This window comes from Zootoca vivipara, chromosome 14, assembly GCF_963506605.1.
Source record: "Zootoca vivipara chromosome 14, rZooViv1.1, whole genome shotgun sequence".
Taxonomy (NCBI): Eukaryota; Metazoa; Chordata; class Lepidosauria; order Squamata; family Lacertidae; genus Zootoca; species Zootoca vivipara.
In genome coordinates this window covers 9,969,285-9,995,531 of record NC_083289.1, presented here as the reverse complement: position 1 = coordinate 9,995,531, position 26,247 = coordinate 9,969,285, and the positions used below count along the sequence as shown (strand labels likewise).

Here is a 26,247-nt window from a genome sequence, read left to right as displayed (position 1 = left end):
TTGGGGGGGGGGCTATGCCCCACAAATAACCCAGAGATGCATTTTAAATAAAAGGACATATTTTACTCATGTAAAAACACGTTGATTCCCGGACCGTCCGCGGCCCGGATTTAGATGATGATTGGGTCGCATCCGTCCCCCGGGCCTTAGTTTGGGGTCCCTGTCCTAAAGCATTTTATTTTAAAAATCTAATTTAAATTTTTAAATCTGATTTTTTTTAAAAAAAATCATTGATTTTTATCCACCCTGCTTTAAAAGAGGATGAGAATCATTCATGGGGGATACCAGTTTCTGAAAACCACCGGGGGGGGGGGGGTGCCGTTGCGCTCAGGTCCTTCTTTGCAGTTTTCACACAGGCAACTGGTAAGTGGGCCACAGGCCTGACCCAACAGGCTTGCCTCCTGAGGATACTGCTCTTTCTGTAACTGGATGCTTGCTTGGAGATGGGAGGTGAACTGGAAGCAGTAGGAAAGATGAGGTGCCATGGGTGTCTCTGGTGGGCTCCCTTGTAGGATGTGGGTGGCTTGGCATGGGCCCAATGAGCTGTCTTAGAAAGGAGTCAGGCGCCAGGCGCATTTCACATCTGGTGCGGGTCTGATTGCAACCACGTGGAGATCTCTGCATACCAGGTTGGCGACTTGGGAAACAAAATGTCAAGAGGAGGATCTGAAATATTTTCCTTGAAGCTTGAATTTGTTGTATTGTGGATTGTCTGATTTGATGTTTTAAGGTGTTGTAAACCGCTTTGAGATTTGTTCTTTAAAATATAAAGCGGTATAGAAATTGAATGAACCATCGTCTTCATTGTCATCATCTCCGTTGCACAAAAAAACCCCAGCACCTAAACATCTCATGGTGGTGACTGCAACCTAGATTTAAGGTGCCATTTGACAATTGTTGTTGTCGTTTAGTCATTTAGTCGTGTCCGACTCTTCGTGACCCTATGGACCATAGCACGCCAGGCACTCCTGTCTTCCACTGCCTCCTGCAATTTGGTCAAACTCATGTTCGTAGCTTCGAGAACACTGTCCAACCATCTCGTCCTCTGTCATCCCCTCCTCCTTGTGCCCTCAATCCTCCCAGCATCAGGGTCTTTTCCAGGGAGTCTTCTCTTCTCATGAGGTGGCCAAAGTATTTGACAATTAGATTATATCTCTGAGTTTCTAACACTGCCAATGAGGCCAACAGCCGAAGCCAGCCCTGGCTGCGATTTGAGAAAAACTATGAAAAGTTTTTTTGTTCTCTGAAGATTGCCAACTTGTTTGTATGGGTGTGTTCTCTACAATAGAGACACCTGGTTCTCCTTAAAATGCTTTATCCTAGCAGAGTCTGCCAGCTTAAAGAGTTGGCAGTCTTCGGGGGGGGGGATCTTTATTCTTTGTGTATGAACCAAATCAAGATCTGCACTGAAAAGAAGGAAGGCGAGTGAGAAGCACACAGTTGCTTGTTTTGCCATGCTCACAAACCCAGGTTCTTTGTGAGCAAATGGATCATAGGTAACCGTGAGCCACTTTTCCTGGGTAACGCCCAAGAATTTTTGAAACAATCCTTTCTAAATTGCCCACAAGGATGCCTTTCTATTATCTCATGATAACGTAAACCAAAGCTCCACTTAGTCAAACATATTTCCCTCTGTGACCAGTTGGATGCCTCCAGGAAGCCTGCAATCAGTGTTTGAAATCAATTGCCCCAACGGTTGTTGCTCCCCAGAAATTGAAATTAAGAGGTAGACTGCCCCTGAAAACAGAGGTTCTATTCTCAGCTGTTGTAATGCTGGGGAGCCCAGTCCATAGTTTATGTGTGTTTCTTTTCACCAGGCTCTGGAGCAGTTACAGACTAGGTCTTGCACACCAGCTCTAGAGACACCAGGCCCTGAAGCAGCTGAATTTGTAGATTTCTGGTGGGCTTTTCCCTCATGCCTCATGTTTGTTATAAACGAAGTATTTTGGTCGCTGTCATTCGTACCAAGAATATGTGCCAAGAATATGGCAACAAGAGATTTACAAACTCACATGGACTTTGGGATGTTGGCTGAGGTCTACTTCGTAGACAAAAGCCTCCGTATGCCTGCTCATAAGATAATAAGTTGTGTAAATGTCCTTATTTCGTCTTTCTGCTTTGTATAAGATGAAAAATGGAAAACTAAACCTGCTATGGTTGCTCCCTCTGACTTTCCCTCAACTGATGCTCCTGTTTCCCACACAACCTTAGGGCTCTGTTGGGATGAATGGAGCCAGAGACTGGACATTTTGTTCTGTGCTGTGCTATGGCAATGGAATGCAACACAGTGAAATATGCTCTGGGTTTGTTTGTTTTCGGAAAAGTGCTTTTAGACTCCTGCCCCCCGCCAAATTCATTATGAATTGTTTCCCAATACTCTTTTACCCTTTTACAGATCCACCACATATGAATGAACATATGTTCTTGCAAAGACAATTCTCTGGCTTCGGGTGCAGGTTGATGCAAGGTGCAGTTTTTCAGTCCTGTTTGAGTTGAATAAAATATTTGGGGGGGGGGCAGGTAAGCCATGCCTTGCATAACCGATCATATGACTCAGTGAATGCACATCATTTGAATGGCAATGCCCATCTAACAACCACTATGGTTGGCATCCGTATCTAAATTACGATAAATCTAAAGTGCATAAAGGTTTCACTGACCACATAGTAAGAAATACCTTATTTAAGGTTTGGGAAAAATACAAAAGACTGATGGAACTTAAGACCCCTCGATGGATATCTCCATTAGAGGCAAAGGCCGTAAAGAAGAAAAAAGTATGAGAGGAAACTGGCTAACATATAATTCACAACTGATAGAAGATGGTAGCCAAATTAAGCTTAGAAAATATGAGGAAATTACAGATCAGCTCTCAGGATGGCTATCATATCATCGCCTCCACGAGACCGTTAGACAGGATAAAAAGAATGGATAATAATAATAATAATAATAATAATAATAATAATAATAATAATATATTATTTATACCCCGCCCATCTGGCCGGGTCTCCCCAGCCACTCTGGGCGGCTTCCAACAGAAGAATAAAACACAACAATCTATTAAACATTAAAAGCCTCCCTGAACAGGGCTGCCTTCAGATGTCTCCTAAAAGTCTGGTAGTTGTTTTCCTTTTTGACATCTGTTGGGAGGGCGTTCCACAGGGCAGGCGCCACCACCGAGAAGGCCCTCTGCCTAGTTCCCTGCAACTTGACTTCTCGCAACGAGGGAACCGCCAGAAGGCCCTTGGTGCTGGACCTCAGTGTCCAGGCAGAATGATGGAGGTGGAGACGCTCCTTCAGTTATACTGGACCGAGGATTTGCTAATGAGCCCTCGAGATTTGAAAAGGAATTAGTAAATAACATTAAGATAATATCAAGGATGTACCGACTCCTCCTTGACTTCCCAGGAGGAGGTTAAGGCAGTTGTTCTTCTTTGGCGATCACTCATGGCCGAGTAAGATTGTCTTCCATAAACACGGTTTTAACAATGGGTCCGTAAGTGAATGTGGAGGCCAATTCTGGATCCACACGTCCTTCCACAGTGGGGACATAGGTTTCCAGGCAGGAGTTGATCACGGTGTGGATTTGCCAAGCGTGCCTTCCTCTTAGCACGTTTCTCCCTTGCGTCCTGAGATTGAGTGTCTTCAAAGCCCATGACACCTTTGGTAAAGGCAGTTGTGATCATACGGGCCCAGGATATAGGGTGCCCTATATTGCTGAGTGAGTGGGAAAGTGTTTGGAATACAACTAAGAAGTTTACTACGTGTTACAACATCAAAGAAAATATGCTAAAGATGCAATATAGATGGTACCTTACACCATCAAAGCTCTCAAAGATGTACAAAAACATAGCGAACAACTGTTAGAGGTGTGGGGAAAGCAATGGAGATGGTGGTCATGCAGACAGTGTCTCGTCTATGAAGAGCTGAAAAAAATTCTGGGGCTAACATTCTTTAAAAAGCTAGAAGCCTTTCTGTTAAGTATTCTAGGCAATGATAAACCAATTTTTTTTAGAGAGATCTTCCTTTATGCCACAGCTGCATCTCGAACGCGGGTAGCAATGAACTGGAAAGAGTAAAATGTCCCAACTATATCGGATTGGCAAAGTAAGTTACAGGAATATGTAGAAGTGGCGCCAATGACAAATAGTTTGAGAGGCAACTCTAGGCAAGTATTTGTTAAAAAATGGGATCAATATAAGGAATATTTATGAAAAAATAACAGCAGCATAATGTCTAATGGCAGCATTCGAATGACCCTTGTTTAAAGACAAATATGAAGGGGGGGGGAGACAAAAGGTACAAATTGCTGTAGGGATGTATTAGAAAAAACAAAGAATATGATAATAATGATATGTACATTCACTATTAGAATGAGAATATACACTGGGAAATTATAGGAAGTCTAATTTTTAGTTTTTTAAACAATTTAATCTATGTTACTAATCAGGTAAGACATTTAATCTATGTTAGTAATTAGATAAGAATACAAGAGATACTACAAATGCAACCTAAGTTTAAGTTCTGTAAATAATGTGGAATATTATTTGTACATGGATTTTGTTCATACAGTTGTTTTATTTTTGTATATTCAAGAAGATGTGCATCATATATGTTATGAGATCTTCAATAAAGCAATAAAACGTGGGGTGTTTGTGTGTGGCCCTCTCAAATATATTTTTTTTGGGGGGGGGCGGGTCTGAAGACCCCTCAGCCCCTAGGAGTTGGCTCCTATGGCAGGAGGTTTTTGTTCAGCAGTAAGAAAAGGAGGACGTGATGTTGGGAGAGTCCAGTCCATGGTTTTGCATGTTCCAGTTTGCCAGGTTTTGGAGCCGTTCCTGCCTGGGTCTTCCACACAAGCTCTAGAGAGGCCTTGAGGCAGCCTGAGGATGTAAGGTAGAGCTTTCTGATGAGCGTTTTTCTCATGCCAAATGTTTATTTGAGTTTGTTATAAAAAGTATTTTGGTCACCCTCCTTGGTGCCAAGAGCACACCTTGCAGCTATCATGATTTCAGGCATCTGGGTGGACCCCAAAACGTTTTGTCTTCTCCTTTGCAAGAAGGTAAGGAAAGCTTTGCTGGGCCAGAGCAAAGACCCGCCGAGTTCCTCATATTGTTTCACACTGTGGCTGATCAGGTGCTTATGAGACGAAGCCCACAACCAGGATGTGAAGGTATTTCTAGAGAGGAAGGTGCAAGGAACCAGCTCATAAACCTGAGCGTAATGGTGCCAGCCAAGGGAGATGCAATCTTTCAGGGCTTGATGTCGGGCCACTATGTACTGGCAGCTTGGGGCAAAAATACCTTTTGCATGAGTAGTTCAGTAGGTACAGTGCCTACTTTTCTCCCCATGCATATTAAGTGCATACAGCCTGCGGCCTTGCCATGGGCTCGCCTCATTGCACAACAGGCCGGTGGCGCAACTGTGTTCTCATAAGGAGAAATGTGTGGCCCAAAGTTATGCAACGAGCAGAACCATTTTAATAAAGTCGCATTTTTCAATGCATGCAGGACTGCAGCAGGAAAGGGAACTGCCAAAATAAATGGCCCCATGAGCTCTGACTCCGAGAGTGGATGATCTATGGCAGGCATCCCCAAACTTCGGCCCTCCAGATGTTTTGGCCTACAACTCCCATGATCCCTAGCTAACGGGATCAGTGGTCGGGGAAGATGGGAATTGTAGTCCAAAACATATGGAGGGCCGAAGTTTGGGGATGCCTGATCTATGGGGTGGGTGGGGTAAACAGGAAAAGTGGGATTCCTTTGAATGAATTCCAGGGCTTCCGACTACAGCATGATACGTCTCAGTCTGCAGGCAATGGACTATAGATATTGTGTGTCACACTTAACCCAGGCTGAGAGCCAGTGTGGTACCGTGGTTTGAGTTTTGGGACTAGGACCGGGGAGGCCAAGGTTCAAAGCCCCACGAAGCCATGAAGTTTGCTGGGTGACCCCGGGCCAGTTCCTGGCAGCTTTCAGACCGCACTTTATTCCATTTTGATAATAGTTTTTATTAGTTTTCAATTACAATCCAATAATAGCCTCATTATAACAATGCCCATTTATAATACAATTATTAATACCAATAGTTCAAATACCGAATCAAATAATTTATATAAGGTGCTAGAATTGATGGCTTGATTATTTGCTGTATTTCTGCATTCAAAAATCTTATTAACTTCCATTACATTCTGGTCATCATAATAATCCCTTGTACAACAACTGCAATATTAGTAACTTCTATTCGTGTTGACACATTAAATGATTTATAAAACCACAAGTGAGGAACTCAAACTATATCCTTGTTCTTCCTGTGTGTTGCAATTATTCTGTCCGTGGTGCTTCTTCCCACACTTTATTCTATTTTGGCGATATTTCCTCATCTGAGAATTTCCACGTTTCACGTGAACTTTCTCACAATGCCAAAGTCACTTCTGGAAACCTGGCCAAACTGAGTCGAAGTTTCACATTTATTTCTATGTTATTTGCTTACGGAAAACGTACGTTTGCAACCCAGCCGACTTGGGAAATTGCGAGAGTTTTGAAAATGGCAATTTATTGAAGTTTGGTGTGTTGGCATTCCAACGTACATTTCTTTCCTGCCATTTAAAATTTAGCAGTATCTTGATTTTCTTTTTTAAGCCACAATTCCATAACGGAATGCCTAATGCTTTGCAAAAGGAGCGTTAGAATCTGGGATAGAAACGCTGGCGTTATAAGAAAAGAAAAAACCTAACAGAGCAATCCCTGTGTGTGAATGCACTTCCTGTCTCTGTCAGCCTACTTCCCCCCGTTTTAAAAAAGTGAAACGAAAAGCCACACATACCTTATTGGCCCAAATATAAGCCGCACCCGCAAATAAGCCGCACCTTTAAAATTCAAGGGGAGGGGGAAACCAATACCCAAATATAAGCCACTCCCTTAAAATTGGGCTACAGGCTGAAAATTGCTGCGGTTGGTAGAATTGTAACTTCGAGCCAATTTAAGCCTTTGATCTTGCAAGCCCGCAAAAGTTACTGTACAGTCGGTAAAATGCAAATCGCTCTTCATTCGCTACAGTTCTGCAGGCGCTTCCACCCGTAAATAGCAAATGAACAGCCTCAAGCTTGCAAATCGGCAATAAAACACTTTTTTTGTTCTGTTTTACCGTACGTCTGTTTCAGCAGCGATATCATAAAAGCTCATTTTTGTAAGGTCACGAATTTAAGCCGCACTTTAACTTTTCACGGTCGGAATTTGGGAAAAAAGTGAGGCTTATATTCAGGCCAGTATGGTACAATCCTCCACACTTTGTTCACCCCCTGCTAAAAAAAACACACTCTGGTCCCTCCCAGAGAAGAATGGCAGATTAAGTTGATGGACTATGCCAAAATGACAAAAAAGACCAGAAGAATTAGAAATCAGGAAGACCAAAATTGTAATAAGGAATGGGGAAAATATATAACTTGCCTTAAATATATATATATATATCACTTTAATATGTAACTTACCTTAAAAACCATTGTAAACAATTAAAATTATTAGTAGGATTGGAATAACACTTGTAGTTTAATGTTGAATTTTGGTTATAAAGGAGATTTAATAGATTTGGATTAGTAGGCAAGATGCAGGAGAAAAAGGTCAATACAAGGACCCACGAAGGAGAGAAGGGATATCCAGGTGATTCTCTCTTTTTATGTTGTTCCGTTAATTTTTCTTTTTGTAAATTTCAAAATCTGGAAAGACTAAATAAAATTTATAAAAAACACACTCTGGAAAGGGTTTTTCAGGGTACAAATAGAAAAGATGTGTGGGAAGATGTGGGACGGATTTTCCTGTGTGAAAAGCATTTAGCAGGGAGGGTTAGTTTGTTGGGAGTGAATTAACTCCACACTCTTTTATCAGTATTCCCCCCCCCCAAAAAAAACAGATATCTTTCCTCCTTGTCTTCTGTTCCCTCTCTTGAGCTCAATATATGGCCATTGTCTGGGCAGGGGGGCAGGATGGAAGGGAAGAAAGGGTTGCACCTTTATTGATTGTGCAGAAGAATTTCACCTGCTGAAAGGCCTTTTGCACCTGGCTACCCCTTTCTATGGACACCTGTGTGTTTTCCCCATGGGACGAACAGCAGTGTGTGTGTGTGTGTGTGTGTGTGTGAGAGAGAGAGAGAGAGAGAGAGAGAGAGAGAGATGATTATAATTATCATCTTGCACAGATTCAGCATGCAGGTTTCCACTTCAACTCCCCAGATATATTTTTCAGACACACTGTTTTGCCGCAGTTAATAGTTCCAATCCTGCGGCGCATACAGCTAATCTCGGTTTGTTCTTTGGAGAGAAGTATATAATTAGCATCTCCTTAGGGAGGTGGAAAGGAAAGATAGTTCACATCCAGCTCCGAACTTTGGAATCCGAGTCTGTTGTACCTTGGCTTAGATGCTGACACAAATCTGGCTATGAATGTGGCCGCTGATTCTGACCTAACTGAATGAATTTATTAATACGATCACAGACCAGCATCAGCACGCACAATATCACAAATCATAAAACATATCAAAAATACACAGGACAGTATGAATATAACAAGGATTTGAATATAAAAATTAAAATTGTTAGCGTACCCCCTGTAGTTAGCATTTGTATCATTTGTATCAAAAATACAAAGGACAGTATGAATATAACAAGGATTTGAATATAAAAATTAAAATTAATTGTTAGCGTACCCCCTGTAGTTAGCATTTAGGGGTTTGATCATTATGGGAATACCACTTGCTTCCTGCGATTGATTGCAGGCACACAGAATTTGGCTACATTTAAAGTAGTCTTGGGGTTCTTGTCCTCTAGGAGTAGTTTTAAACTATGGTGTTCAGATTCTTTCATGGACTTTTGCAAAACATTCTGACCTAACTGTGATTCCCTTTTTAAAAACTGGGGTGCTGATGAGGCAGGTCTCACGGGACCTTACTGTATTTTTCCTTTTTTGGGGGGGGAGGGGGAGAATAAGGGTGAGTTAGGAGTCAAAGAGAGCTGATAATCCCAAGGCGCCCTTCTTGACTCTTCCTAAGAATTCAGTTGTGGGCAAAGTAGATAATCCGTGAAAATTGTGTTCTAATATATTTTGGAGAATGTAATGCAGACCTGCTAACCAAAGTGTGTCAGGTGGTTGATGATGAGGGATGGGGAGAAATTTGATTCATTGCCCAGCTAGCAGGACCAGTGGTTAGGGATAATGGTGGTCCAATAACAGCTGGTTTGAGAAAACATTGCTGTAGCCCCTACAGAACAATAAAAAATTGTTTGTGGAGAGACAATAAACAAATCTCTCCACAATAATCAACTTGCAATAGCAGAATGTTATCAATCTTATATTTATGCGTCCAAACATCTTTTGTCATGGGTGACCAAGTTGTGGGATAAGTTTAGAACTTGACTAAGATCCTGAGCAGACTTGCTTACTAGGGAATAAGCCCACTTGAGCACAATGGGACTTTACTTCTGTGTAGACATGCACAGGATTGCTCTGTCAAAGTAGTTTCTACCTATCTAAGTTGTTTACCTTCTGCAGACTCAGAGGCCTGGATGAGAGCAGGTGTTGACTGTAGCCTGGAGGAGAGCAGGTGTTTGAGGTCAGATTTGAAATTTCCAAGAAAAAAGAGGAACCCTTAAGAAGCACCTCCTTCCTAATGTGAAAATCACAAACCCCAAACAGTTTAGTGATGACTCTGCATTTGCTGAGAAGCCTGAAATGTTTAGTTCCTAGACGTTTTTGGCTCCTGCCAAGGAGTCACGCAGGGACCTTGTGCTGTCTGACGCTTCCTTCTTAGTTGGTCGTTTTGCTGACTTTCTCTGACTTAAGCAAATGTGTAACCGCAAAGATGCGAATGCAGGGAGACCATTTAAGTGATGTAAGATTTGAAACGGGAGCCAGCAGGGCTTAGAGACCATGTTTCTCTCTTAAGTCAGCCTCCCTTCTCCCTCCTCTTAAACCCCTCTGTAAAAGTTGTTGTCTGCTTTGAAAAATCAGAGTATAGACCAGTGGGATCACCAACAAAATGCATTAGTGTAGAATGCTCCTGTTTTACATTCCAGCCAGCTCTATCCTTTTCTAGGATATTTCATTCTATTCTGCCTCCTCCCTGGTTTTCCATCTCCCCACCCCAAGAGTCAACCAGCGTACCATGCCCACTGGGCATGTTCCCTTTCTATTTTCCAAGAAGCAAGAGACAGGATGAAGGTATCAAGGACACCTTCCAGCCAGGCAAAACCCCTCAAGGTATGATTTTTTTCCTATGCAAATGATGGCAGTTTGCATCGGGAACTTTTTCTAATGTCCCAGAGGGTGAACTAATTTAGCATGTTTATTTTATTTGTATTTAGTGAACAAAAGTAGAAATGTCGAAACTGCCACGCTCTCCAAATATTGCATTGGCCAAATATTGCATTTGTTCACTAAATACAAATAAAATAAACATGCTAAATTGGCCAGTTAGCATACCGGTAGCACTCTCAGAATTTCCACTTTTTTTTAAAAAAAAAAATCCCCACGTTTCTAGTCCTTAAGACAGTGAATGTATCTTGAAAATGTGTGTATGATGTCAAATGAATCTGAGCAGGTTTACTGTAGGGGACTTTGTCGCCCTACCGTAATACTTTTGCCCCTTGGGGGGGGCTATGGGAAATAATGCGGAATGAAATTGTGAAAGATGAAATGAATGTGTACATTAATGATTGATTCCCCCTCCCCCCCCTTTTTAAACCTTCCGCGATAAATGTTTTCTATACAAAATACTGCCAGGTTAAAAAAACGGCAAGAGCTTGGTAGATACCGATTCCTCTGTTATGTTATAGTGAAAGGGGGATTCCCTCCCTCAGTGCCTGAGCAGCTAGCTCTGTTTGCCCTCTGCTGGAAGGATGGCAGATCTACCATATTTTTTGCTCCATAGAACACACCTAGTTTTTTAGAGGAGGAAAACTCTGGTTTTGTGCCTGCTCTGGCTCTGGTTGGGCTTGGGCTTTTGGCAGGGCTCTGGCTCTCATTTGCTCCATAGGACTCACAGACTTTCCCCCTTCCTTTTTGGGAGAGAAAAAGTGCGTCTTATGGAGCGAAAAATACGGTATCTGCAACCTTTTCAGTTCAAAAAGAAAAAGAAGAAGATGCCTGTGGTGTATGAAATTTGGACTGGAGTGGGAAAAGTGCAAGAGAGAATTTTCTCCTCCTCTCATAATTTTTCCAGTTTGGTGACTTTACCAGAGAACTCGATTCGCAATAGGTTATATACCCCCAATGTTTCACATACTCAAAACAGGGAGACAACATAATTCCCTCTTGTTTCCGAGGTTGAGGCTGTGAGTGCTGTTGCTTGTATCTCTAAAATGGCATTACCCGCTCGCAAGAGAGAAGCATCAGTTATGTAGGGATAGGAAACACTGATGGCTTCCAAGTATTTTGGGGCCACAGCTCTCCTGGGCCCCAGCCGGCATGGCCAGGGATGAAGATGGGAATTGTGGTCCATCAACATCTGGAGAGCCTTGGTGTACAGATGACCGCCATGCGAGCAAATCTTTGCCTAGCAAGAAAACAGTGTGGTAGGCTTGGATCCCTAATTGTTTGCCTTTTCTCTCCTCCCCTTCCAGAATATCCAGAGTGACTCTCCAAGACCAGAGGTGGCGAGGGCAGTGTAATGGCTGAGAAGCGACGCTTGGAGCCAGTCGGGGCAGTGAGTTACAGCAAGCACCCTCGGCTGGAGGTGGAGGCAGGCCACGTTCTCTCGTCAGGTTTGTGCAGGTCGAGCACCCTGCCTGGCTACAGCTCGGAAAACCATTACAGCTACAAGGGGTCCTACTTTGCCTACCCGCTGCAATGCCACGAAGGGCCCAAGTCTTTATCTCCCTGGACTCCCACCGAGACCTACGCCCATTGCACGGGTGCCGTGGTCAGCCACCCCCCGAGGACAGACAAAGCCCTGTGCATGCTGTACAGACCGGAAGCAGAAGGTTTTGGGGCACGGGGGCAAATTTCTGGGCACGAGAAGGCTGGCAGCAAGTGCATGGCTGCTCAGGAGAAGCCGGCCAACTACATGGGCCATACAGGACTCGTTCAGCAGGGCTGGGTGCACGGCTACCCGGCACAGCATTCTCCTCGAACGGCGGCAGGTTTCTCGACTCTGGCAGTGCCCAAACCAGTGTACCGGAACCACAGTTACTGTGCTGAGACTGGCTACGGCCCGAAAGCCTCCCTAGCCTTGGGGATGCAGGTGGAGAGCATGTCCAAGCAGCCAGCGGGAGCAGAATGGGCTCTGCCACCGTCTGGACACCTGGTTCACATGGAGAGGCCCGGTTGCGGCACGGCCGTGCCCCCCAAACCGGTGGTTTCCGAATCGGGTTACCTGCCATCCCACCAAGGGTCCAAAGACACTCCCATGAGCCCTGTTGGCTTTTCACCGTTCCGCAAAGTGTTTGAGAAATGCCAGGCCACGTACCACAGCCCGCCGAATATCCCTGAGGCTCGCGGCGGAAGTCCTCGCAAACATGCGAGGTCAAAGCTACCTCCTGCTGCCAGCCCACTGGCCAATCCCCAGAACCTGACGTATCAAGAGAGGTCACCCGCATGTTACCCGCTCACTTCCTACGCGCTGACTTCACACGAACAGATGCTGTTGTACCACCAGAGCTATGTGCAGGCAGAGAAAGCCAATTCCCTCTTTTCTCTGCCAGCCTGCAAAGGCTTTGACTCTCCGGGCCGCGAGGATCCCCAGCTTCTCCCAGGACCTTACTTAACACCACGGAGTTATTACCCTAGTCACTTGGACAGCTATATCTACAGATCACTTGCTCCTCCTCCTCCGGCAACCCCGCCGAGCCACCAGCCTTTTCGGGAACATGAGCCACAACCAAACGCGAGGACCAAAGCAGACTTGGCGCACGAGGCTCCCATCTCCAGCTGCACCCTGTCGGAAAAGGCTTCGTATTGTGGCTCTTTCTCCAGCAGAGATGGGCTTCCGGATTGTCACGAGGGCGATCACGTTGGCAAGCTAAGCAACGAGAACTTTCCAAGTCAATGGGCAACTCCTGAACGCCAGCCTTCAGAGATGCGCCACCCTGCGGACAGATTGCCTGGCTTCCTTAGTGGGTTCCGGTCCATGCAAGAGGCTGCCTGCAGGGCGGGTCTGAGCCACTCGGAGGAAGAGGCCAACGCTAAGGGAGAGGAACTCTGTGATGCACCCAGAAGGTCCACTTTAACACCTGAAGCCAAGAAAAGGAACTTCTGGGCTTGCAAAGCTGAATCAGGGAAGTGCATAGTTATTTCGGACAGTCCAGTTGCATCCCATGACTCATGCCTTAAGGGAGATTCCCTCCAAAACATCCTTGGGGATTCCGGTTCCTCATTCCAAAGTATGCTGCAGCCATCAGAGGACAAAGGAAGGGGTGCTAAAAGACCCGAGGAGCCCCTCCCCTCTTCCTCCCCCCCTATGCCGGTGATCAACAACGTCTTTAGCTTGGCGCCTTACCAACGTTTCCTGGCTGATTCTGAGTCGGTGGATTCCGAGTCGCTCTCTAAAAGCTGTCAAACCCAGGAGACTTCTCTTGGTAACTCAGGCAAATGCATGGAAGTTCAGAGCCCACCCCGGCCAGACCCTGTACGGTCAGGGGAAGTGTCTGGGGCACTGCTGCCCGGAAGGAAAGAAACAGCTTGTGATGTGATGGCAAAAGTTGTTAAAAGGGAGGCAAGCAGCAACTCTGCAGGGGTCGCGAGAGGGAGTGAAGATTATGCTGGGACCTGGGAGAGCTGCCGGCACAAACGCTTGCCTCCCAGTGGGCCTGCGCCCAGTCATCAGGCTCCACCAGCTTGTATAAATGGCAGTGCTGGGCCCAGAGAAGACCACGCCCTAGATCTCAGCTTTAAAACAGAAGGCTTGGCAGAAGGGCCCGGTCTTCAGAGGTCACCTGGGAAGATGGAGGCTGTTGAAAGGGAAAGTTCCGAGAGCAAAGGGAAGGAGGCGAGCGAGACTTTGCCTAAGAGGCAGGAGATTGTGCAGGAGGCTAATGTGCAAACGGCGGAGTTGGCTGGGAAAAGCGGCCCTGCGGGAAAGAGCAGTTTCCACAGCTCTTCGGCATTCTTGTACAAAAAATTCAAAATCCAAAAATCGCATGCAGCTGGGCGAGGTTGCGCAGTGCAACAAGACTCTTCCTCCTTGCAGCTGAGCTCCCATGTGTTTGTTAAGGCCAGGGATGTCTCTCTGCGAGAAGGCTCTGGACAAGCAACAGATCTGCAGGGCAAGCCACCAGTTCAACAAAGCCTCCCGCAAGCAGCGACTCAGCAAAACACGCCTCCGGTTCAGCAAAGCCTCCCGCAAGCAGTGACTCGGCAAAACACACCTCCGGTTCAGCAAAGCCTCCCGCAAGCAGCGACTCAGCAAAACACGCCTCCAGTTCAGCAAAGCCTCCAGCAAGGGGTGACCCAGCCCAAAACTCAACTCATGCCACGGAATTGCTTCAGCGTTAAGCTGCTAGGTGCTTCAAAAGCCCCGCCTCCTAGCGCACCTGCAGCATCTCCTGCCCTGGGAGAGACCCATGCCTTGCTTTCCACCAGCAGCGAATTGCCCAGGCAGCATTTCACTGCCTTGCATACTTCGATCTGCGCCATCATTTCCTGCTCTGTGTCTACCTCCGCTCCAGAGCTCCTCAAGGAGTGGCTGGAGAAGACCAAGTCCAAAGGGGATCGCCAAGAGAAGGCAGCAGGGTTGGCGAAGCACAAGAACGGCTCAAAGTTTTCTGAAGCTCCGATGCCATCCAAGGGCAAGGAGATCTGGCTGGCTTTCAAGGACATGGCGCTGTTCCTTAACAAACTGCTGTCTCAGCTAGAGGCGATCCTGTTTACTCGCAAGTGCCCCTTTCCTCACGTGATCCGAGCAGGCACTATCTTCATCCCCATCCACGTGGTGAAGGAGACCCTCTTCCCCAACCTGTCCAGCTCCTCTGTCGACCACGTGCTGCAGGACCACAGGGTGGAGCTGCGTCCCACAACCTTATCCGAGGAGAGGCTGCTGAGGGACCTGGAGCTAAAGAGCTGCACCTCCCGGATGCTGAAGCTGCTGGCCTTGAAACAGCTGCCCGATATCTACCCAGATCTCCTGAACCTCCACTGGCACGACTGCGTCAAACAACAGCTTGGTAAGTGCAGCTAATGTTGGCATGCAACCTGCTTTTCAGCAGGGAGATCTCTCCCTGCTCTACCCTGAAGCAAAATGATATATCTTGGGTTTTCGTGCCTGTGCTCAGCTGCCTTTTGTTTTGCATGGGTGCTATTCTTTGATGAGCGCTCCTCTGCGAAGTCCAGGCATTTACGTGACCTGTGAGTGTGACATGCAGGATGGGAGCTCTTGTCTAGCTCAGAATCCAGTGGGCTGTGTGTATGTGTTTAATATTCGGTTGGGAGCCGCCCAGAGTGGCTGGGGAAACCCAGCCCAATGGGCGGGGTATAAATGATAAATTGCTATTATTATTATTATTATTATTATTATTATTACAGTGGTACCTCGGTTTATGAACACAATTGGTTCCGGAAGTCTGTTCATAAACTGAAGCGAACTTTCCCATTAAAAGTAATGGAAAGTGAATTAATCCGTTCCAGATGGGTCCGCGGCGTTCATAAACCGAAAATTCATAAACCGAGGTGTTCATAAACCGAGGTTCCACTGTATTATTATTATTATTATTATTATTATTATTATTATTATTATTATTATGTGCAAATATCTAGGACCATTCCAGCCTCCTAATTTGGATAGGGCAGAAAGGAGCTGGTTTAGGCTGCAGGGAGATTGGCAGAAGGAATGGTGAAATTGTTAGGGGAAGGGGGAAATCTCTCTCTGTATGTGCATTCACATACACATACACACACACCCTTGAGCTGGAAAAAACAGAAACAGGCCGAGGGAGCCGGCATTTGTCTACAGACAGCTTCCTGGGCCATGTGGCCAGCATGACTAAACCGCTTCTGTCGCAACGGAACACTGTGACGGAAGCAGAGCGCACGGAAACGCTGTTTACCTTCCCACCGCAGTGGTACCTATTTATCTACTTGCACTGGTGTGCTTTCGAACTGCTAGGTTGGCAGGAGCTGGGACAGAGAGAGCAATGGGAGCTCACTCCATTGTGGGGATTCAAACTGCCAGCCTTCTGATCAGCAAGCCCAAGAGGCTCAGTGGAGTTCTGCAACACCATAGTCCCCTTTGACTGGACTTAACCATCCAGGGGTCCTGTACCTTACCTTTACCTGTACCTTACCTTTACCTATACCTGTCAGAATTATAGAACCATAGAATTGTAGATGGGGTTGGAAGGACCCTGAGGCTCATCTAGTCCAATCTGGGGGACGCAGGTGGCACTGTGGTCTAAACCACTGAGCCTCTTGGGCTTGCCGATTGGAAGGTTGGTGGTTCGAATCTCCACGACGGAGGGAACTCCTGTTGCTCTGTCCCAGCTCCTGCCAACCTAGCAGTTTGAAAGCACGCCAGTGCAAGTAGATAAATAGGTACTGCTGCAGCAGGTAGGTCCAGGGGTCCTTTACCTTTACCTTCTTCTTTTTTAGTCCCATGTCCTGCATTGCAAGAATCTCTACTAAAGTATCCACGACAGGTGGCCATTCAACCTCCGCTTAAAAACCACCTAGAAAAGTCCACCACCTTCCAAGGGAGTCAGTTCCACGGTTGGACAGCTCCTATAGTCAGAAAATTATCAAATGCAACACCCACCGCACACCAGGATATTCCATCTGCTCCCTAGCCATGGGGATGCAGGTGAAAATCACGCCCAAGCAGCCTGCAAGGGCATAATGGACTCTGCCACCGTCTGGATACCTGGTTCTCATGGAGAGCCCCTGTTACAGCATGGCCATCTCCCCCCCCCCCCAAAAGCCAGTGGTTTCTGAATCTGGCTTCCTGCCATTACTGCCTGCAGACTGTCTAGCAAGAGTGGTGCATGCTCTAGTTATCTCCCGCTTGGACTACTGCAATGCGCTCTACGTGGAGCTACCCTTGAAGGTGACTCGGAAACTACAACTAATCCAGAATGCGGCAGCTAGACTGGTGACTGGGAGCGGCCGCCAAGACCACATAACACCGGTCTTGAAAGATCTACATTGGCTCCCAGTACATTTCCGAGCACAATTCAAAGTGTTGGTGCTGACCTTTAAAGCCCTAAATGGCCTCGGTCCAGTATACCTGAAGGATCGTCTCCACCTCCATCATTCTGCCCGGACACTGAGGTCCAGCACCGAGGGCCTTCTGGCGGTTCCCTCGTTGCGAGATGCCAAGTTGCAGGGAACTAGGCAGAGGGCCTTCTCGGTGGTGGCGCCTGCCCATTGGAACACCCTCCCAACAGATGTCAAAGAGGAAAATAACTACTAGACTTTTAGAAGACATCTGAAGGCAGCCCTGTTCAGGGAGGATTTTAATGTTTAATAGATTATTGTGTTTTATTTTTCTGGGGAAACCCAGCCAGATGGGCGGGGTATAAATAATAAATTATTATTATTATTATTACACCAAGCAGGGCCGTCTCAACCATGTCGGGCGCCCTGGCGCGGAGATCACTCCGGCGCCCCTGCTTCGCCCCGTTTCTTGTCGCGGCTGGTGGGCGGGCGCAGGGCGCAGCACGGCTTCCGCGCGGCTCCGCCGTGCGATGCCCCCCTTCCGGGCCGGCGCCCTGCGCCACCCAACCTACCCATAGAGCCGGCCCTGACACCAAGGGTCCAAAGACACCGTCATGAGGCCAGTGGCCTTTTTTGCCTTTCTGCAAAGTGTTGGAGGAATGCCGAGCGACACGCCATGGCTTGAATAATATCCCTGAGGCTCGTGGCGCAAGTGCCAGGTTCAGTCCCCAGCCAAGGGATCAAAGAGGCAGCTGATAGGAAAGACGTCTGCCTGAGCTCCTGGAGAGCTGCTGCCAGCCAGAGCAAGCAATACTGGGCTAAGTGAGCAATCTGGCCTTGTAAAAGGCAGCTGTCTATACCCACGTGTGTGGGGGGGGGAGGGTATTAGGGGCTGGTGGCCCTATTTGTGCTGCTCACCGATCCTAGCACCCCCCCCATTACACTTCATGCAAACACTGTACCCCCTAACAGCTCCTTCAACCCCCATAGCCTCATGGCTCTTCCAAGCCTGCCCCCCCCCTCCTCACAACAAATCCAGGCACTACAACTCCTCACACGCGGTGGGCAATGACAGCCTAATGTCTGTACAGTGGAACCTCTGTTTACTAACGTAATCCATTCCGGAAGATCGTTTGACTTCCAAAACATTTGAAAACCAAGGATCAACGGGCTGGCTGCAAAGTCAATAGGGAAAAAAAATGAAAAATGTGTCTCGGAAGCTGTTCAACTTCCGAGGCACATTCGAAAATGGAAGCAATTACTTCTGGGTTTTTGGCGTTTGGCTTCTGAATCGTTCGCCTCCCAAGATGCTAAAAAACCGACTGTGTCAGGTTTTTCCACTGTGTCAGGGGATTGTTGCGGCTACTCCCGAGTAAAGACGCTCCAGTCTGCTCTGTCTTTAAGAGCTTTATTGTGCATACTATTTACAGTGCAGAGACATTAGAAAACATGACTGCCTAGTCTGATTCAGAACCCGGCAATGGCGCTTGTCTGCTTTTGCGCCAGCATAACAGTCTGGGGACCCCAAAACGCCACCCCCTTGCATGACCCAATGTGAGTGCCGGAAGGGGCTGCGTTCCTTGTCCCGTCCTTTGGCTGGAGCATTGCTGAGGCTCCGACACCTCCCTGCACTGTCCTTCCTCCTCTGGCCAGCTAGGTCGGTGCCAAGGCTCTGATACGTCTTGGAGCCCCCTCTCCATTCCGCTCCATTCCTCATTCCCTCCTCCTGACCCGCTGCTTGCGCTGTCACTGGGCGAAGTGCTGGTCAGGATGACTGGGGGAGGGTCCCTATAGAGAGTCCCCCTGACACACTATATGCGGCTACTCCCGAGTAAAGACGCTCCAGTCTGCTCTGTCTTTAAGAGCTTTATTGTGCATACTATTTACAGTGCAGAGACATTAGAAAACATGACTGCCTAGTCTGATTCAGAACCCGGCAATGGCGCTTGTCTGCTTTTGCGCCAGCATAACAGTCTGGGGACCCCAAAACGCCACCCCCTTGCATGACCCAATGTGAGTGCCGGAAGGGGCTGCGTTCCTTGTCCTGTCCTTTGGCTGGAGCATTGCTGAGGCTCCGACACCTCCCTGCACTGTCCTTCCTCCTCTGGCCAGCTAGGTCGGTGCCAAGGCTCTGATACGTCTTGGAGCCCCCTCTCCATTCCGCTCCATTCCTCATTCCCTCCTCCTGACCCGCTGCTTGCGCTGTCACTGGGCGAAGTGCTGGTCAGGATGACTGGGGGAGGGTCCCTATAGAGAGTCCCCCTGACACACACTATATATTTGGAGAGAGAGAGAGGGCACAGACTTTTTTTTGCAGAGGGGGTTGTCACCCTTAGATTATCTCCAACAAAGCACCCACAGCAAGCCAACTTTATAAGCGACCCTTTCACTAACACACCAGATGATTATGCGTAACTTTATTTTTTTCCAGGTCCCAGTTCACAGGCTGTCCTGCATACCTCCAAGTAGGTATCTGTTCTTTGTGTGGGTTTATGTGGTGTGCAGCTGCTTATAGAGATGGAGACCAGCTGGTGCCCCTGGTCTCTGGACCTCCAGGGGGGGTTGGACTCCCCAACTCCCAGAATCCCTGACCAGCAGGTATGCTGGCTAGAGCTGATGGGAGTTGCAACCCACACCAGGAATGGTGGGGTTTGTACAGTGGTGCCTCGCAAGACGAATTTAATTCGTTCCAGGACTCAATTCGTCCTACGGAAAATTCGTCTTGCGAGTCGCGGTTTCCCATAGGAATGCATTGGAACTTAATCAATGCGTTCCTATGGGCCCCGGGGGACTGGCGGCGGCATGGGTCGGGGCTTCGGAGAAGGTGCAGGGCTTCTCCGAAGCCCCGTCCCATGCTGGCTGCGGGCGGGGGGGGGGAGAAGCACTCCCCCCCGCCTGCCTCGCACCAGCTGGCATGGGACGGGCCTTCTTTGAGGCCCTGCCCCATGCCGGCGGTGCGTGGCGGTGCGGTGGCTGCCCCTGCCTGTCTTCCCCCCCCATGCCCGCTGTGTGCGAGGCAGCAGGGGGGAGAAGCGCTTCTCTTCCCCCCCCCGCCACCTTGCACACAGCCGGCATCGGACAGGGCTTCGGAGAAGCGCTGCGCCTTCTCCGAAGCCCCGTCCCATGCTGGCTGTGCGCGGCGGTGCGGTGGCTGCCCCCGCCTGTCTTCCCCTTGGCTCGGGGAAGACAGGCGGGGGCAGCCACCACGCTTCGGCTCTGCCCCCCTGGCAAAGGAAGATCAGCTGTCAGCTTCCCGCGCTGAAGGCTGATCTTCCTTTGCCGCCTTCCCGCGCTACATTTTATGGCCGCGCTTCGCAAGACGAAGGGGCGGCCATAGAAAACCTTGCCGTCTTGCGAGTCCCTCGCGCAACGCAAAACTCTTTCATCTTGCGAGTTTTCCGTTGCGCGAGGCATTCGTCTTGCGGGGCACCACTGTAGTTCAGCAACATCTGAAGGGCCAAAAGTTCCCCCCTAAGTAGTAGAGCCCATGCTTTGCCTGCAGAAGCACCCTGGCTTTGACCCCTAGCACTGGGATGGGGAAAGTGGATGCACTCCTAATGTTGGACTCCAGCTCCCACTAGTCCCGGGCAGCATGACCCAATAGGCAGGGTTAGTGGGAAGTTTTAGCTTAAAGGGTAGCGGGTGCTGAAAAATACACACACACACACCCAGTCCTAACACCCTAGTGATTTATCGCTGATCAGAGTTAAATGGACTAGTGGCTGGGTTCAAGGCATCTTGGTTCAAGGTGTCAGAGAGACAGGGGGGGGGAAGGAAGATTCCTGCCTACCTTTGGCCCCACCCCCTGCCAACCAGCTGCCCCTGGCAGTTTACTCTCAAGGCAATGTAGCCCTTAACTGAAAGAAGCGCCCCCCCCCCCCAAACCACCTGCCCTGGAATAATGGTGCTTTGTGAAATTTTGAATGGTAGTGCATAGCCAACCTTGTTGTGGGGGTGTCCCTGAGCAGGCTGCAGAGAGGCCCTGTCCCCAGGGGCTGGGGCTGTGGCAGCTGTCCCAAGGTGCCAGATGACGATGCCAGCCTTGCTTGAAAACATAGTTTGAACCTCGCTGTTCCAGTGTGAATTGCCTGGAGCCGAGATGGCCGGCTTGCAGCCATCTTGGCATGTGCGTGCCAGTTGCCTCATCTCTCAGCAGGCAAAGGGTGCTTAAGAAATCAATTGGAAAATGCGTCAAGTTGTGATAAGCTGTCCTAAAGCATTAGATGTCAGGGACTGGGCAGAGGAGGAATGATGGAGACCGCCTCCCAAGCCTGACCCTTTCAGAGAAGAAGACGACAGTTCAGAATTACAACAAGGGTTTGAGCGAGAACACAGCTCAGAGGCAGATGAGGGGGGGGACCTGGGAAATAGTGGGAGAGGAGGAGGAGGAAGCACCAAGGGGGGGGGACAGCTGGTGGACACAGTGTCTTTAGAAAGCATTCCTTACCCTCCCCCCCAACCTGGCAAGCATTGAAAGTAGGAGAGCAAAGAGCTCAAAGACAGAGGGCACTTTTCAGCACCCGTAGCGATGATGCATTAGTAAGTGGGAGAGACGGAAGGGGTGGAGACTCACTCAGGACAACGCCATTATTCCAGGAGGCAGCATTCCTAAGCATCTCTCTGTGAATTTTGAATAAAAAGCAGATGGTAAGGACTTTTCCTTGTCTTATCCTTTCCTGGCAACCTGCCGTGGGGGTTGGTTCCTCTGCCGCCTGACATTAGCACTGCAAGTGTGGGCATCAACGGGTGCTACCTCTATGATGGAGATTTCAAAAGGTTGCAGTGATGCTATTATCCTGCACTCTTGCTTAAGAACGTGGATGGGGAACTTGTGGCCATCTCAGGTATTTGCGGGGCCACAACTCCCATCAAAACCTGACCATTGGCCAAGCTGGCTGGAGCTGTTGGGAGTGTGGAGTCCAGCAACATCTGGAGAGTTCCAGGTTCCCCAGCTGTGTGCTCAAGAACAAGGTTCACCTAGCCCCCAGTTTCTTTGCAAGAAAACCAGTATTCCACTGCAAATTGTCCAGTGGACTCCAGTTGACCTTCTTCCCTCTCCATGGCTTAAGAGGATCTTTGCAGGAGGTTGTTCAGGTGTAGAGTCCCACCTAGGGACACGGAGGGCATTGTGGTCTAAGCCACTGAGCCTCTTGGGCTTCCCAATTAGAAGGTCGGTGGTTCAAATCTCTGTGACAGGGTGAGCTCCCATTGCTCTGTCCCAACTCCTGCCAACCTAGCAGTTCGAAAGCACGCCAGTGCAAGTAGATAAATAGGTACCGCTGCGGCGGGAAGGTAAACGGCGTTTCCGTGCGCTCTGGGTTCTGTCACGGTGTTCCATTGCACCAGAAGCGGTTTAGTCATGCTGGCCACATGACCCAGAAAGCCTTCTGCGGACAAACGCTGGCTCTCTCGGCCTGAAAGCCAGATGAGCGCCACAATCCCATAGTCACCTTTGACTGGACTTAACCATCCAGGGGTCTTTTACCTTTTTATCTACAGTCCCACCTACTGGGGGAGTCCAGGTGCGAGTCTGTTGCATCTTCTGAGTGAAGGCTGTGTATTTTCTGACCAGTTTGTAGGACTGCGATGGATGGTTGTGCGTTGAGGGCACAGGCACTAATTTGGCTGAACGTTTATTATTAATTTTTTTTCTTCCCCAGGTGATCTTGCAGAGGAGAGCCCAAAGATCAACACTGGAGCTTTATCACCAGACGGCTTGAAGTCAACAGATGCAACCAGATGTTTACAGGGTATGTCAGCCCAGTCTCTCACCCAACACTTCGCAAGGAAGCATAAGCAAGGCAAAAAATATAGATTGGCTTCTTGCTTGTCCTCCAAGACCCGCCGAAAAATAGATGATGATATGTCTCAGGGAGCCTCCTTACCTTCTATCCGAAGGGATGCTGCATTAAAGGGAGCAAAGTTGCAGCCTGAGAAAGACTCTACCTCTGTGGCCTTGAGGACCAAAGGACTGCCTCTTCACTCTAAGGCCGCGGAGCGGCTTTTGCCAGCCCTTAAACTGCCCGGGGCTCTTAAAGTGAAGCTGGCCGATTCGGATGCCAGGAAAACAGCCAGTACCTCAAAGGGTCTCCATCACCGCCAGAAATCTATGGTCCGCATCAAATTCCAGAACGCCCTTCGAGATATTCAGGGGCCACCGGCCCACACAGCTGCAGGGAAGAAGAGGGGGAAGCCATCTTCACTGCTCCTGAAGAGGTTCAGGCGCCGGGCAGCGGGCGGTACAAGGGCCTCCCCTTTGCCCCCTCAGTATCCGGAACTGGTTGGCAAGCGGATCAGGCACTTGTACGAGGAGAAGGACAAGACGGAAGCATGGTACCCAGGAGTGGTGCTGCGGATTCACAAACGCCACAAGAACCCTCTGAAGACAGTTTACGAGGTGCGATACGACAGTGAGCCAGAGTGGCAATATTACCTCGAGATTTTGCAGGACTATAAGAAAGGCTGGTTGGAGGTGGATGAGTGAGTGAGCGAGCGTGTGTGTGTGTGTTTGGTGTGGGTGGGGAGAATGAGATAATGTCAAATTGGGTCATCCTGCTGGCAGACTGGAACCCCATTAGCAAGGTGCCTGAAAGCATAGCTATGTTCCATGGACCTGGGTGTCTCCCAGGTCCTAATCTCCATGCATTTAGGGAGAGGCTGAGAAGGACTCTCTCCAGGTGTTCCTCTGGTGGCGTGGAGCCCGCCAAATGTCACAGGGCTCCACGTGTCTTCAGGAAACCTTGGCACATTGTGGTAGTTTGTGGTGGCAGCCATGCCAAAGGAGGAGCATGGGAACAGGACCTAGAGTTCTCAAGACGGCTTCTGTGCTCTTCCTCCCGGCCCCAAAGCACACTGTGCTTGCTGCTGAATGAGGCAGCTGGCTACTGGTCTTTTAATACTCCTCCGTTCAGGGTTGAGGTCCAGGTTTGAGGAAGCCCCTTGGTCTGTTTGCCGCTGGTGGGCCTCCTCTTCTGTTGGTGGTTTAGCTAGCAGGTTTAGCTAGCTGCGGTGACAGCTGTCGCCCTCTAAATTTCCCACAGTGCTCCAGAGTGACAGCAGGTCAGGGGCATTGTGGGAAAGGAAAAGCTGCCTGGCACTGCTCAGAGGGCCAGCGAGAAAAAAGGAGGTGTGGATCCCTTGCAAAACACAAGACTTCCACGTATTCTGAAATGGTCCAGACACAATTCTTAAGCAATGGCCAGTTTGGGTGCTGGAGAGAAAAGATTTTGCTTGGCAGTTTTTGAGTTCATTCTCCTTCCTGCTGTCTCCACACCCATGACAAAAAGCGTGACTCCAGCATTACTGGTCCAGGGGCATAAGAGGGCCACGAACTTCAACTGTGACCACTGGCCCTATTTGCTCACCCTGGTGAACAATAGCAAATGGTTCGTTGTGAACACATTGATTTTAGCTGCTTTGCTACTCGTTGCTGTCGCAAGGAGAGAAGCAACCCATGGTCCCTGGAACAGCATTCTGGCTTGCTGCCAACTAAGTCAGAATAGATCCATTGATATTAATCGACTTAAGCCTGTTGTGTCCAATCATTTCAGCGGGTTGGCTTTGAATTGGACTAGCACTGCATCCAAGCCTATGTCCAGGTCAAGAACCATGGTTTGTTTTGTTCAAAAACCAACCAACCACGGTCAGCACCTGAGGTTTGTTCATGGCTTACCTCTCGGGGGTTTCCTTGGGTGGAAAAAAAGACCCCTATTCCGTAGTTTGAGACATAATGCTACGCCCAGAGTCATCAGTTTCTTTCTCCCAATGGGGTGGAAGAAAGCAGCCCAGATCATCACGTTTGCAGTAAAAGCCATTCACCTTGGTTTGCCACGAAGTGTGGATTGGGCCTGCAGTTTGGTTGATTTGCTTGTTGAGGCAGCAGGCAAGACTGGCGGGTGGGTGGAAGAGAGGAACGGATCCTTGCAGCATGGAGGCAGGAGCTGTTGCTGTACTAGCAGCTTCTTCTTCTTCCTGCTTTCTTGAGGCCTCCAAAAAGAGATGAGCAGCACCTTTCGGGAGTCCTGCCTCCCCCATTGGCATTGCAGAAAGGGCTGCATTTAATGGGTTTCCTTTTCCTGTAGAGGAATTTCACTTATGGGAGATGCCACGCTACCTACCCGACTCTGGTTCTTTTTATTTTTTGGATGCCTTTCTTGCCAAATTCACTTGCTTAAACCATGCAGGTGAGGTGGAAGCCCTGTTTTCTGAGTTACAGCTTTTCGGATTCAGCATGGCTGAACACGCCTTCATACATCCATATATGGATACAAAGGTATCACCGCACATAGAAAGCTAGCACACCATGGTTCTGTTTCCCCCTGATGTGCTACTTTTCTAAGTGTGGCAGGTTTTTTCTTTTCTTTTTGAGGCCGGAGATTTGTGAAGCATTCAGTCTTGGTAGTCTCCACCCATCACCGTCAGAAGAGAATCAGCCTAGAAATAACTTTACCATTTCACCTGCTTTCTGTGATAACAACGACCCATGCTTAATTCTAATGGGGACCACCTGATACATTTTTTCTTAAAAAAGGACAGTTTCCCTCCTGTGTGTGTATTTTAAAAAAGAGAGGACAGGTTTGAAAAGTCCTGGTTTCTCCATAATGTCAGTAGGGACTTGGCTCCTGGACTTAAATGTCTGGGTTTTTTTGTGGCATAAACTACCACATTTTGGAAATGTGACAGCTTGGCCTTTATAAGGAGTTGCTGCTGCCTTCAGATCTTTTTTTTAAGGCTTCAAATTTGGTACTTTATTTGTGTGCAGGTTTTCAAAGTAGTTCTTGGTACTGTTTGTGGACTTAGATCCATCACATGTGCAAATCATCCAAGACACCTGAAGACGTGTTTGTGCTGGTGGCAAAACTACTGTTCTGAAAAAGAGACGTGGGCCAGTAATGGAAGATAGTTTTAAGGCAGGACTGTGGTGCTGCCCAGATGTTCTTGGGCTGCAGCTCCCATTCGTCCCTGACCATTGGCCATTCTATGAGAGTTGGGTGTCTAACAGCAGTCGGCCCTCTCCCTGCCACACATTGAAACCCGCAGCAGACTGGAAGGCTTTGGATATGACAAAGTTCCTTTCCAGCCAGCTCTGGGCAGAATTCAGAGATTAGGTTTGTGTAAAAAA

General features: G+C 48.4%; 1 protein-coding gene across 3 annotated transcripts in view; it reads left to right on the top strand.

The window, feature by feature from the left end:
- The window catches only part of C14H15orf39 (chromosome 14 C15orf39 homolog), a 44,110-nt gene extending 18,255 nt beyond the window's left edge, over nt 1–25,855 (top strand). Inside the window, exons 2-4 of one of the 3 annotated variants that reach the window (XM_035131373.2) lie at nt 11,609–15,145; nt 19,558–19,591; nt 22,787–22,926. In XM_035131373.2, the coding sequence (XP_034987264.2) occupies nt 11,656–15,145; nt 19,558–19,591; nt 22,787–22,790 (3,528 nt within the window). In that variant the 5' untranslated portion in view covers nt 11,609–11,655 and the 3' untranslated portion in view covers nt 22,791–22,926. Of the gene's footprint in view, nt 1–61; nt 11,507–11,545; nt 15,146–19,557; nt 19,592–22,786 lie in introns of those variants that run through there. The other 2 variants (XM_060282987.1, XM_035131372.2) reach the window with 2 other exon arrangements.
- The last annotated feature ends 392 nt before the right edge of the window (nt 25,856–26,247 follow it).